This window comes from Bos indicus x Bos taurus, chromosome 5 (assembly GCF_003369695.1).
Source record: "Bos indicus x Bos taurus breed Angus x Brahman F1 hybrid chromosome 5, Bos_hybrid_MaternalHap_v2.0, whole genome shotgun sequence".
Classification (NCBI taxonomy): Eukaryota; Metazoa; Chordata; class Mammalia; order Artiodactyla; family Bovidae; genus Bos; species Bos indicus x Bos taurus.
Genome location: NC_040080.1, coordinates 52,702,359 through 52,715,546, shown reverse-complemented (window position 1 = coordinate 52,715,546; position 13,188 = coordinate 52,702,359). Strand labels below are relative to the sequence as shown.

Here is a 13,188-nt window from a genome sequence, read left to right as displayed (position 1 = left end):
GAACAAATGATTCCAAGGTCTCTATAAACAGTCTATTTCCCTCCCAAGGTCCTCCTCCTCTTGTACTGAAGATACACATCAGCTCTCACCACGAGGGACTGCAACAAAAGCACAAGAATCCTGCCTTGACAGCTGACCTAACCACCCACAGTGTTCCTGTAAGCCTGGAGCAGGCCTTCTGCAAAAGGAATCAACTTCAATCACCAGTGGGAGAGAAAAATAATAAAATGATGGCGAGAAAGTGCTCCTTACAGAAAAATACTTCCTCAGAACCACACTGAACCACACTGAAAATGGACTGCAGAACTGAAACATACCATGAAGACTTATTTAAGACATCACCAAATATGACAACTGCCATTACAGAGGCCCTGTTGCTGCTGCCGCTAAGTTGCTTCAGTCATGCCCAACTCTGTGCAACCCCATAGACAGCAGCCCACCAGGCTCTCCCGTCCCTGGGATTCTCCAGGCAAGAACACTGGAGTGGGTTGCCATTTCCTTCTCCAATGCACGAAAGTGAAAAGTGAGAGTGAAGTCTCTCAGTCGTGTCCGACTCTTAGCGACCCCATGGACTGCAGCCTACCAGGCTCCTCCATCCATGGGATTTTCCAGGCAAGAGTACTGGAGTGGGTTGCCATTGCCTTCTCCACAGAGGCCCTGTTATCAGAAAGCAAATGAATACATTATATTTTCATCATAGACAAGTCACCAAAACTGAGAACAAAACATAGGCAACCAGATCAGGTAAACTAGTTCCTTTCCCACTAACATTCTCTAGATTTGCATCTGCATTTTCTCTTTACAAACATAAATCTTTCTTTCATGTACTCAGCATGGAAACCCTTACCTGAAAAAAAAAAAGTATACACACACACATGGGCACACTCATTCCTAAATCTACAGAGTGAAAACAGAAAATATTCTTTCCCTGCAGATATCAAGAATTTTAAGCCTTTTTTGTCAGTAAATGACTAGGCTGAAAGCAATCCTGTTTTATTGTAATATGGATGCCAATCGTACCTGCTGGGGAAAGTGGCTGGTTTAGATCAGGGTTTCTTTGTCTCAGCACTATTCACACCTTGGACTGGATAATTTTCACTGTGGGGGCACTTTCCTGGGCACGCATGATGTTTAGCAACCACTCCGGCCTCCACTGACTAAATGACTAACACTCTCCACCCCCAGCCATGACATCAAACATTTCTCCAGCTTTTTTGTCCTGAGGGTCAAAATCAGCCTGTGTTGAAAACAACTGTTTAAAGCTGAAGTAGACTGTCCTGTGGCGATGAGATTTCAGAGCTCTGAGAGTGTTTCACAATTTTTCTAGTTGTGGCATTTACAGAAACTGCAATTTCTAGTGCAGCCTGCTAGAAGAAATCAACAAAGCTGCCCAAGGGCAAAGAGATATCTATTTGACCATCATTGAACCCTCTCTCTAAGTGAACCTACTCCTTGGAGGCACAAAGGTTGGCAAGTGCTGTCTATGGGAATCACATCCCTGATTCCCCCCAGCCCACCCTCCTGCGCTGGCCTGTCTCCAGCTGACTACCAACCAGCATTTGCAGCCTCCAATTCAACTCTCATTCTCCTCCATTCCCAGGTTTGGTGGTGATGCTGTAGGAAGATGACAGAATTCAACATGTGACTATTTCCAAAACATGGGAATGGGCTACTGAATGCAATAAGTACTGAGGCAGTAAAAGATGTGGTCCTGTTACCCTTGTCTCTGGCAACAGCAGAGCCTGGAAAACAGGCCCTTTGTCTCAGAGGCTCTCAGTTCTTCAACAGTGGCCCTTAAAATGTAAGTAAATTCCACCTAACTGAGCTAGTAGGGCTTCCCACAGGGTGCTAGCAGTTAAGAAACCACCTGCCAGTGCAGGAGACAAAAGAGACAGAGGTTCAATCCCTGGGTCAGGAAGATCCCCTGGAGGAGAACATGGCAACCCACTCCAGTATTCTTGCCTGGAAAATCCCATAGACGGAGGAGCCTGGTGGGGTACAGTTCATGGGGTCATTTGTTGATGTTGGCAATTTGATCTCTGGTTCCTCTGCCTTTTCTAAATCCAGCTTGAACACCTGGAGGTTCACAGTTCATATACTGTTGAAGCCTGGCTTGGAAAATTTTGAGCATTACTTTACTAGCGTGTGAGATGAGTGCAATTGTGTGGTAGTTTGAACATTTTTTGGCATTGCCTTTCTTAAGGATTAAAATGAAAACTGACCTCTTTCAGTCCTGTGGCCACTTCTGAGTTTTCCAAATTTGCTGGCATATTGAGTGCAGCACTTTCACAGCATCATCTTTTAGGATTTGAAATAGCTCAACTGGAATTCCATCACCTCCACTAGCTTTGTTTGTAGTGATGCTGCCTAAGGCCCCCTTGACTTCACATTCCAGGATGTCTGGCTCTCACTAGGTGAGTGATCACACCATTGTGACTATCTGGGTTATGAAGATCTTTTTTGTATAGGTCTATGTATTCTTGCCACCTCTTCTTAATATGTTCTGCTTCTGTTAGGTCATACCATTTCTGTCCCTTATTGTGCACATCTTTGCATGAATGGGATTAGTGCCGTTATAAAAGAGACCTCCAGAGAGCTCTCGGGCTCTTTCTTCCACTACGTGAGGGCCTGCCAAGAAAACAGCTGTCTCTGAACCAGTAGATAGGCCTTGAGCTCAGTTGCTCAATCCTGTCCAACTGTTTGCAACCCCATGGAAAGCAGCCCACCAGGCTCCTCTGTCCACAGAATTTTCCAGGCAAGAATAGTGAAGTGGGTTGCCATTTCCTACTCCAGAGATTCTTCCCCACCCAGGGATCAAACCCACATCACCTACATTGGCAGACAGATTCTTTACCACTGTGCCACCTGAGAAGCCCAAGATAGGCACTCACCAGACATTTAATCTGCTGACACCTTGATCTTGGACTTCCAAGGCTCCAGAACTATGAGAAATAAAATTCTGTTGTTTAACCCACCCAGTCTATTCTGTTATAGCAACAGACTAAGACACTTATCTAATGAGGGAAAGTAAATAAGCAGCAAAAAAAAAAAAAAGAGAGAGACAGAGAGACAGAGAGAGAAAGTTGAAAATAATATGGAACAGGAGTTGCTGACTTCAGAGATGAAGACTGTTTAAAAATAAGCAAAGTATGCAAGTGAGATGGAGGGAAAAGTCATCTGCTTCTAATAGAAATATGTCAAAGCAATTACCTAATTTACACAAGGTATCACTTAGGCTAATGCTCAGTTGATTCCTTACGAGTGAGGAGTTGGCCAGAGTGCCCGCATTTTCCTTTATTTTTATCACTTGTTTATAATATTCAATTGCTTGCTTCCTTTGGAATCTAGAAAAGAGAAATTTAATCAAAGTTTTGCATCGAAGAAGCATGGCGTTCATCCATGTATCCAACAAACATTCATGGAATGCTGGTGCTGGGGCCCAGGTGCAAAGATAAGGAAGACTAACCTCTGCCCTCAGAGAGTGTCCCCAGGCAGAAGGAGAGATTGGAGAGTGAAACATAGGACCAACCACTTGTTAAGAGTATTGAGTGTGAACCTAGGAGTTTGGGACTTCAATATTGAAGCATTTTCATTAAGACTGACGTGGTTCAGGGACTTCCCTGGTGGTCCAGTGGCTAAGTCTCTGTGCTCCTAATGCAGAAGCCCAGGTTCGACCTCTGGTCAGAGAACTAGATCCCACATGCTGCAACTAAAGATCCTGCATGCTGCAAATAAGACCCAGCACAGCTTAATAAATAATAAATAATTTTTTTTTAAAAGAGTGATATGATTAAATTTGCTTGTTAGAAACTTCACCTGGGTGCAAGTGAAGTAGCAGATGACAATTTATGCAGTGAGACCAGTTGGTCCAGACAAAGAATGATGAGGGTCTGAGCTAATGCAGTGGCCACAGATGTGACAGGAGACCTGCTAAGTCTTGGCATCACATGGAAGGTAGTGGGCCTGGTGCCAGGAGCCCTGATATCCTCTTGGGCAGTAGGATGACGAGGTTAGGAGCTAGAGCTCTGAAGTCAGGCGGGCTTGGCAGTGACACAGTGGTTAGGCATCAAGGCTCCTAAACCTTGGTTTTCTCATGTTCTCAATGAGGATAACAGACCTGTGGTGAGGATTAAGTGAGAAAATGTATGGAGTGTGTTTAGCATGGTGACTGATTATAATAAATATCACCCAGATGAATCATTAAGATGCTGCCCTGGGGTCTGCACTGGGTGACATGGGAGAAGATGCATTTTCTCATGGAGAGGGTGTGGATGTGTTCACTGTTGATAATGTTCACTCTGAACTGCCCTAATATGCTGGCTACCCGAAGGGAGAGGGCCAATGGATGCACATGTGTGCAGCTGATGATGGAGGTCTGAAGAGACAGAGACAAGAAGCCATCGCCTTACTGAATGCTGGCTGCAGCCCGAGGCACAGGCAAGGCTGGGGCACTGTGACTGAGACATGCAGAGTTCAAGAACTGAACCCAAGAGAACACTGCCATCTGGTCGAGAGTTGGGAAAGAAAGAGAAAACCCACAAGAGAACCCGAGAAGGTGTCATCAGAGAAGATGGCCATGATGGAGGGTAGCTCAGAAACCAGGAGAGCACAGTTTCAGGAATGACTGATGCTGTCAAACGCTCCCAGAGCAGAGGACCCTCAAGATCAAAGTGCAAAGACACAGAACTAGGATGTTCCTGATGACATTCATAAGGATGGACAAAACAGAGCTGGGTGGAGGGAGAAGGTGAATGACATCAACAGGAAGTGAGGCAGTGGAGACACTTGTCTGTGGAGGGCACACAATGAAAAGCGGCTGCTGCTGAATGGATTCAAAGTTGAGAGACAGCAATGACATTGACTTCACTGAGAATACATCCCTGTTTCTCTTATGACCCTTTGTTCATCTTTCTCCTTCCTGGGGTACAGGGGGTTACTTCTAACTCTGTGATTTGACCTCATGTATCCATCCCTACCTATCCCCACTCCCCAGGGCCCTCAGGACCCTCGGATTATTTCTGTAGGGCATGAGAGCTGTTTCAAGAGCCCCTGGCCACCAGGAGACAGGATCTCCATATGTCTGAGAGGTGAGCTGAGTCCCACTGCAAAATATTTCCTGGTCTTAATCAATGTGGAAAATGAGGTCACCTGAGGACAACCTTCAGCAAGGAAAAAGGCTTCTCAGTCGTTTCAGAAGGTTGACCATTGACAGTGACGTCTGGAAAGAAGGATACCAAGTATGGTCAGCTCCTCCAACGCAGAGGCCACGCGCGTGGAACAGCAGCAGGGTTCAGGGTCCCGTGAGTCACGAGCCGCCAGCCCTGGATTTGAGATGGGGCAGCCCAGGCCTAGCGATGACTCAGTCAGTATGCTACATGTTTAGATTTCTCTTTTACGAGGCAATGGTTCTACTGTCAAGCCTTTTGCTTCTCTAAAGAAAGGCCTGTTCTCTACTCGCAGTCCTGGTCTTAAGAGGAACAAAAGGAGGTTTATGTGGTGTCAAGTGCCTCAAAAATTCCCTGCTGGGGAGCAAAATAATAATACTAAGAACTCAATTTATCAACTCTTTCAGTGTGCCAGGCATTCTGCTCAGCACTTCACACAGAGGATCTCTCAGTTCTCAGCATCGTTCTGCGAGGAAGAAACTGTCACTGCTCTCATTTAACCAACAAGGAGATGAATGAGACACCAACACGTTAAGTATGTGCCCAGGTTCTCACTGTTACCAGGCGGTAGAAACAAAATTTGAACCCAGGCAATTGAACCCCAGAGCCCAACATTTCAGCACTGCTATAGAGCACTGGTAATGACTCTTAGAAGCACCTTTACTGGAGCTAGTCTTTTTTTGTTGTTTATTGGAGTATAATTGCTTTACAATGTTGTGTTAGTTTCTGCTGACAAGAAAGTGAATCAGTTATGTGTATACATCTCTCCCCTCCCCCATGAGCCTCCCCTCCCCCCCCCACCCCAATTCTCTCCCTTTAGGTCATCACAGAGCACTGAGCCAGCTTGCTGTGCTGTCCAGCATTTTCCCATTAGGGACTACTCTTTGAAAGGTAAATACTCTTGGAAAGGGCTTCCCAGGTGGCTCAGTGGTAAAGAATCCACCTGCCAATGCAGGAGATGTAGGAGACACAAAATCCCTGGGTCAGGAAGATCCCCTGGAGAAGGGAATGGCTACTCACTCTAGTATTCTTGCCTGGGAAATCCCATGGACAAAGGAACCTGGCAGGCTGCAGTCCATAGGGTCGCAGAGAGTCAGACACTATTGAGCATGCACACCACTCTTGGAAAGGGTTAATAGTGATCTGCAGTTCAATGCCAGAGATGACTCATGTCATATTCTTCTTGGGAGCAAAAGCCAGAAGAGGTCCTCTCCCTGGTGTAAGTAACATGCTCTCCAGGATGGCAGACAGCAGAAAGTGAAAGGCAAGGCAGGGAATAGGGAGGAGAGGGAAAGGCTGCAAAAGCAAAACCTCAAAACTTTATAATTTCACTTAGAGCATCCCTGACCCTTCAGTCAGCTCACCTGTGTGTGAAACAGTGCAGGCCAGGCCGAAGGAAGGGTGTGATGGACTCTCTGTGGACTCACAGAGAACCTTCGCTCACACCAGCCTGTCAAAGGAAGACGTGGTCTTGCCTGGCAGATCCTAACAGGAATTAGACCCTGAGGGTGATAGCTACAACCTGCTTTAAAACACAGGTGCTGACAGAGTCTCCTGACCAAACTCTACGCAGGCTCTCCTGAGCAGTTCCCAACTGGACCTCAACTTCTGGGCTTCTGTGTTCATCTCTGCCTTGTCCAGCTTCAGCGAGGATCCTGCTCAGTCAGTTCAGCCCTGCTTGATATCTGATTACCGTCCTTCTCCGATTCCTCACCCTCACTGTCCCACAGTGACCTCTGCTCCCCCCGACCTGCCTTAGCAAGAATCCTGTTAGATCAGTTTACCCAGAGTCTACCCCCACCCCGCCCTTCATGTCTCCTCTTAGTAACTGTCCATCCACTATGGATCACCCCCCTCCTCCACCCAATCCTTCTTGATTCAGAGCTGAGTCCTGTCTGTCTCAACTGCAGAACCCCACTGCGGGGGTCCATATGCCTCTCATGAAAGGTCTGAATAAAGGCTGCCTTACCTTTCTTTAACAAGTTCTATGAATACAGCTTTAGCAGTGCCTTGTGTGGGGAGCTGAGGAAAGCCCCACACATGGCAAGAGAGCAAGAGGTCTTCCCCAGCGAGGAGGGGTATCAGGACAGCGCAGCCTGAGACAGCAGCAGGCTCTTGCACAAAACAGACCAGCAGGCATGATGCTACAGACCCACACTCCACAGAGGCCTCAAGCACAACCCCTTTCCTCACAAGACCCAGGAGTGATGCTGGGAGTGTGACCCCGTACTCCTTTTTACTTTTCCTCCTGCCAAAACCTCTACATGGTTTGTGAGCTAAGAGTGCCTTTCAAATTCATGATGCTCAGTGTCCTGACAAATAGATCAGGGTGAAATCTCAGGCCTGGTGAGTCTCTCATTTTCTGGACAAGGCTGGAGCCAAAGAAGTGAGATACCCCTATGAGTGAGTACAGATCTCCCTGCCAAACGTGGGCTTTTTTTTAGGGGGGCGGGGGGAAGGAAACACACGACTTGAAACATTTCATAAAAACTTACCTTTCACTGTGTCTCAGTGGGAAAAACAGTAAATCTGCTAAAAATTCCATAATTTCTCCGACTAGGATGCTTTTCTCACCAAACAAATTTCTCCTGATATTTAAGCATTCCTGAAGTTTCATTTTTGCAAGACAAGTGTTTCCAGCAGCAAATCTGAAAACAAAATGCACACGTGTGTGACTTACCGGGCACGATACATGTTGGCTACCTTTGTTGTGCTTCCAAAACCAAATCTCATAAACGTCCTTTGTATTCAAGACACAAAACAGCACAACAGTTTGTATCAGCAGAGATTTGAGGCTTTCAAAGTGATTGATAAGATGTGCATACATCATGAGAAACTGGGACACTATTTTCCTCCTTCCTCTCAAGCCTCCCTTCCACCACCACCCCAATCCCATCAGTCTAGGTCATCACAGAGCACTGAGCTGAGCTCCCTGTGCAAAACTGCAGGTTCCCACTAGCTATCTATTTCACACCTGTAGTATATACATATATGAATGCACTCTCTCGACTCATCCCACCCTCTCCTTCCCGAACTGTGTCCACAAGTCCATTCTCCACATCTGCATCTCCACTGCTGCCCTGCAAACAGGTTCCTCTCTACCATCTTCCAGATCCCATATATGTGCATTAACATTCAATATTTGGTTTTTCTCTTTCTGACTTACTCCACTTTGTATGACAGACTCTAGGTTCATCCACATCTCTACTATTGACCTTTAGGGTTGGACAGTTTGTTGTGGAGGGTCCTGTGCCGTGTATAATGTTTAGTAGCATTCCTGGCCTGTACCCGCTAGCTGCCAGGAGCAATGCCCCCAGTCATGACAAGCTAACATGTCTCCAGACCTTTGCCAAAGGTTCCAGGGGGAATAAAATTGCCCATGGTTGAGAATACTGAACCAGAGGATAGAAATGCTAAAATTCAGCCTTTCTTAACCCAGTCAGTCAGGTGGGACATGGATGGGCAAGTATGGATTAAGTAGATTAATTGTAACAATAACAGCTAGTACAGAAAACTAAGACATTTTTCAAGAAAAACACATGCTTACGTTAGAACACCTTCAGTGTATTTCATGGTGGCCTGGTCGCAGGGATTGCTGTCCAGTAAGCTGGAAATTTCAGTAGCACATTGCAAAATATGGTTTTCTTTTAAGTACTCCTCAGATGCTGACTTTGCCAGGTTGTTCAGCACTCTGCCTGCAGGGAATAAATTTTGGCAAAGAAGATGATGCTCCAGGCTTTTTCCTACAGAAGAGTTAAGAAGTCACTAGGCAGAGCATTTGGTAGCATTTCTTTATCACTGCCAATAGTTGGGTTTTTTTCTTAATAAATCAATTACTGATCTACATTGCACAGGACTTGGTTTTCAAGTAACAAATTTTGTATGTGGGCAGCAGTTATGGGGCCAAGGAACAAAGACAATAGATTGAAACCAAATTCGAGTCTATTTTACAAATGAACAGGTCAGAAATAGAGAATATGGATGTGGTAAGACCAACTATCATCGTGGTAACTGAGTTCTACAAAAGGCAGCTGGTACAGGCTTGAATAAGGAACAACAAAACATTACAGCCTTATGACACAAACACATGAATAAGCCCCATAAACCTAATTAATAAATAACGTGCTGTACCTAGATACACATCAAATGCACCCTTTGCAAAGGCCTAAGATTTTGCTAGTTATTTTGAGTTAGATATGCTAACAATAATAGACTTCTAAAAAGTAGAAGGTTTTATGGTTTTCCAAAGTGGAAATGAAAGTCACTCAGTCATGTCCAACTCTTTGTGACCCCATGAACTATACAGTCCATGGAATTCTCCAGGCTAGAATACTGGAGTGGGCCGCCATTCACTTCTCCAGGCAATCTTCCCAACCCAGAGATCAAATCCAGGTGTCCCACATTGCATGCAGATTCTTTACCAGCTGAGCCACCAGGGAAGTCCACGGTTTTCCAAGCCACACTCTGTAATACTGAAGTGAAGTCGCTCAATCATGTCCGACTCTGCGACCCCATGGACTGTAGCCTACCAGGCTCCTCCATCCATGGAATTTTCCAGGCAAGAGTACTGGAGTGGGTTGCCATTTCCCTCTCCAGGCCACCTTCCCGACCCAGGGATCGAACCCGGGTCTCCCACACTGCAGATAGATGCTTTACCGCTTAACCGTCTGAGCCACCAGGGAAGCCCACACTCTATTATGCAAAGAGATAAAACTATAATTATGCTTCCAGAAGGTCTTATTAGAGCATTGCTAGCAGTAAACAAGGCAGATTTAACTCCCTATACTATGGAATTCAGCTTTAACTATAAAAGATTACCATTAAATTATCAAAAAAGCATCCCATCATCAATAGCACCCCATTCGTTGCCCAACTGGCTCTAAGAGGCCAGTCCCGGAACCCACAGAAGTATCCCTGGTGAAAGGTTGTTGTTGAATCACGCAAATACACCGGGGTTCTTGGCCCCTGGAGGAGAAGAATTCAATCCGGGGCCAGAGACGAGGCCTGATCACTCAGAGCTTTTGTGTAATAAAGTTTTATTAAAGTATAAAGGAGATAGAAAAAGCTTCTGACATAGGCATCAGAAAGGGGCAGAAAGAGTACCCGCTTGCTAGTGTTAACAATGAAGTTATATAATCCAAAGAATATCTGGAGGTTGTAAAGACCTCATCAGACCTACTCCCATAATTTACATTTTAAGATAACACAGTCCTCAGGCAAGATACATCCTTGTAAAGACCAGGTCTACTCCCATAATTAACATTTTAAGATAACAGAAGGTTGAATCCAAAGACTGTCCTTAGGCAGGATACATTATTGTTATATTATCCTAAGGAATGTGGAGAAAGAAAAAAAGTTTGTCCTTTCTTCCTCCTTGAGAATTCCAGACCCCTCTCTCCTTGGGGACCCCTAGATTTCCTATCAACCTACCTAGGAAATGACTCTCTCACTAGTTTCCACATGGCTTTCCTCCGCTCACCAAGGTCCCAGCATGCCTGAAACCAGGCCTGCCTGCATTAGGATGATGACTTAGAAGCCAGCCTCTACATGTGGAGCGTTAGAGCTTTATAAAGGCCAACACTAGAAGAGATTCTGCGCAGCAATGAGTTGTGCAGACAGGTCTTAGGGCCAGATAGGCCCAGATAAGTAGTCAGATAGGCCTCTCAGACTCCTGGCACCAGAGGTGCCAGTGCTGGGAGCTGACGTACTTGATTTCATCTCTCTGACCTTCAGTTTCCTCATCTGTGAAATGGGAGTAACTGTATATATATATATATATATATATATATATATATATATATATATATATCAATCACAGGACGTATACCAGAAGACAAAAGAGATCATCAACATGAAGTGCTTTGTACGTGGTAAGCACAAAGTACGTAACGAAACGAATGTTAACTATTACTGTCAAGGTGGATTTACAGGTGAAATGCAGAGAGGGTAAGTAACTTTCCCAAGGTGACCTTAAATCTTACATCAGACTGTGAAGACATCTGTAATTCTCCACGCCAACCTGTACCCAACTCCCCCCTTGGCAATGCCACCCTGCACCTCCTCCCATGCAGAGGTCAGAGTCTCTTTCTTGGCCCCAGACTGAAGCCTGGCGACTTGCTGTGACCAACCACATGCAGAGTAAGAGGGTGCTGTGCCAGTTCTCAGTTGAGGCGTAAACATGTGCTCTCACTCTTGGAATTCTGCGGGCCCCCAGGGGAGCAGGACTGGGCTATTTCCTGAATGATGAGCAGCTCGTGCCCAGAACCCTGTTGCCACCAGACATCAGGGTGAGGTGTTCTGAGAGTTGGAGCCCACTGGCCCTGCCAGCTGGGTTGCAGAAGCTTGCATGAGCCCAGCCCGGACGAAGGGGATCCGCTTGGTGGCCCATACACACGGGCAACAACAAGCGGTTGTTGGTTTTTGACCTGTTGAGTTTCAGGGTGGTTTGCTATACAACAGAAGCTAATTGACATAGCTATTTAAATACGACATAAGTCTAGAGTCCTTATTCCTTGTCTGATTGTAAACCTTTCCCAGCATCAGAGTCTTTTCAAATGAGTCAGCTCTTCGCATCAGGTGGCCAAAGTATTGGAGTTTCAGCTTCAACATCAGTCCTTCCAATGAACACTCAGGACTGATCTCCTTTAAGATGGACTGGTTGGATCTCCTTGCAGTCCAAGGGACTCTTAAGACTCTTCTCCAACACCACAGTTCAAAAGCATCAATTCTTGCCTCCTTTGTCAAAGATAAGGTGTCCATATGTGCGTGGATTTATCTCTGGGCTTTCTATTTTGTTCCATTGATCAATATTTCTGTCTTTTTGCCAGTACCATACTGTCTTGATAACTGTGGCTTTGTAATAGAGCCTGAATATACAATGGATTAAAGACAATCTCTTTAACAAGTGGTGCTGGGAAAACTGGTCAACCACTTGTAAAAGAATGAAACTAGACCACTTTCTAACACCATACACAAATGGATTAAAGATCTCAACGTAAGACCAGAAACTATAAAACTCCTAGAGGAGAACATAGGCAAAACACTCTTCGACATACATCACAGCAGGATCCTCTATGACCCACCTCCCAGAATATTGGAAATAAAAACAAAAATAAACAAATGGGACCTAATTAAAATTAAAAGCTTCTGCACAACAAAGGAAACTATTAGCAAGGTGAAAAGGCAGCCTTCAGAATGGGAGAAAATAATAGCAAATGAAGCAACTGACAAACAACTAATCTCAAAAATATACAAGCAACTCCTACAGCTCAACTCCAGAAAAATAAATGACCCAATCAAAAAATGGGCCAAAGAACTAAATAGACATTTCTCCAAAGAAGACATACAGATGGCTAATAAACACATGAAAAGATGCTCAACATCACTCATTATCAGAGAAATGCAAATCAAAACCACTATGAGGTACCATTTCACGCCAGTCAGAATGGCTGCAATCCAAAAGTCTACAAGCAATAAATGCTGGAGAGGGTGTGGAGAAAAGGGAACTCTCTTACACTGTTGGTGGGAATGCAAATTAGTACAGCCACTATGAAGAACAGTGTGGAGATTCCTTAAAAAACTGGAAATAGAACTGCCTTATGATCCAGCAATCCCACTGCTGGGCATACACACTGAGGAAACCAGAAGGGAAAGAGACACGTGTACCCCAATGTTCATCGCAGCACTGTTTATAATAGCCAGGACATGGAAGCAACCTAGATGCCCATCAGCAGATGAATGGATAAGAAAGCAGTGGTACATATACACAATGGAGTATTACTCAGCCATTAAAAAGAATACATTTGAATCAGTTCTAATGAGGTGGATGAAACTGGAACCTAATATACAGAGTGAAGTAAGCCAGAAAGAAAAACACCAATACAGTATACTAACACATATATATGGAATTTAGAAAGATGGTAACAATAACCCTGTGTACGAGACAGCAAAAGAGACACTGATGTATAGATCAGTCTTATGGACTCTGTTGGAGAGGGAGAGGGTGGGAAGATTTGGGAGAATG

General features: G+C 45.0%; 1 protein-coding gene across 1 annotated transcript in view; it reads right to left on the bottom strand.

Moving 5' to 3' along the window:
- LOC113892722 (putative tetratricopeptide repeat protein 41) overlaps positions 1-13,188 on the bottom strand; it is an 82,342-nt gene that overhangs the window by 16,242 nt on the left and 52,912 nt on the right. The window contains exons 9-11 of the mRNA XM_027541951.1: positions 8,713-8,860; positions 7,661-7,813; positions 3,211-3,344 (exon numbers count right to left, since the gene is read on the bottom strand). Of these exons, the coding sequence (XP_027397752.1) occupies positions 3,211-3,344; positions 7,661-7,813; positions 8,713-8,860 (435 nt within the window). The remainder of the gene's footprint in view (positions 1-3,210; positions 3,345-7,660; positions 7,814-8,712; positions 8,861-13,188) is intronic.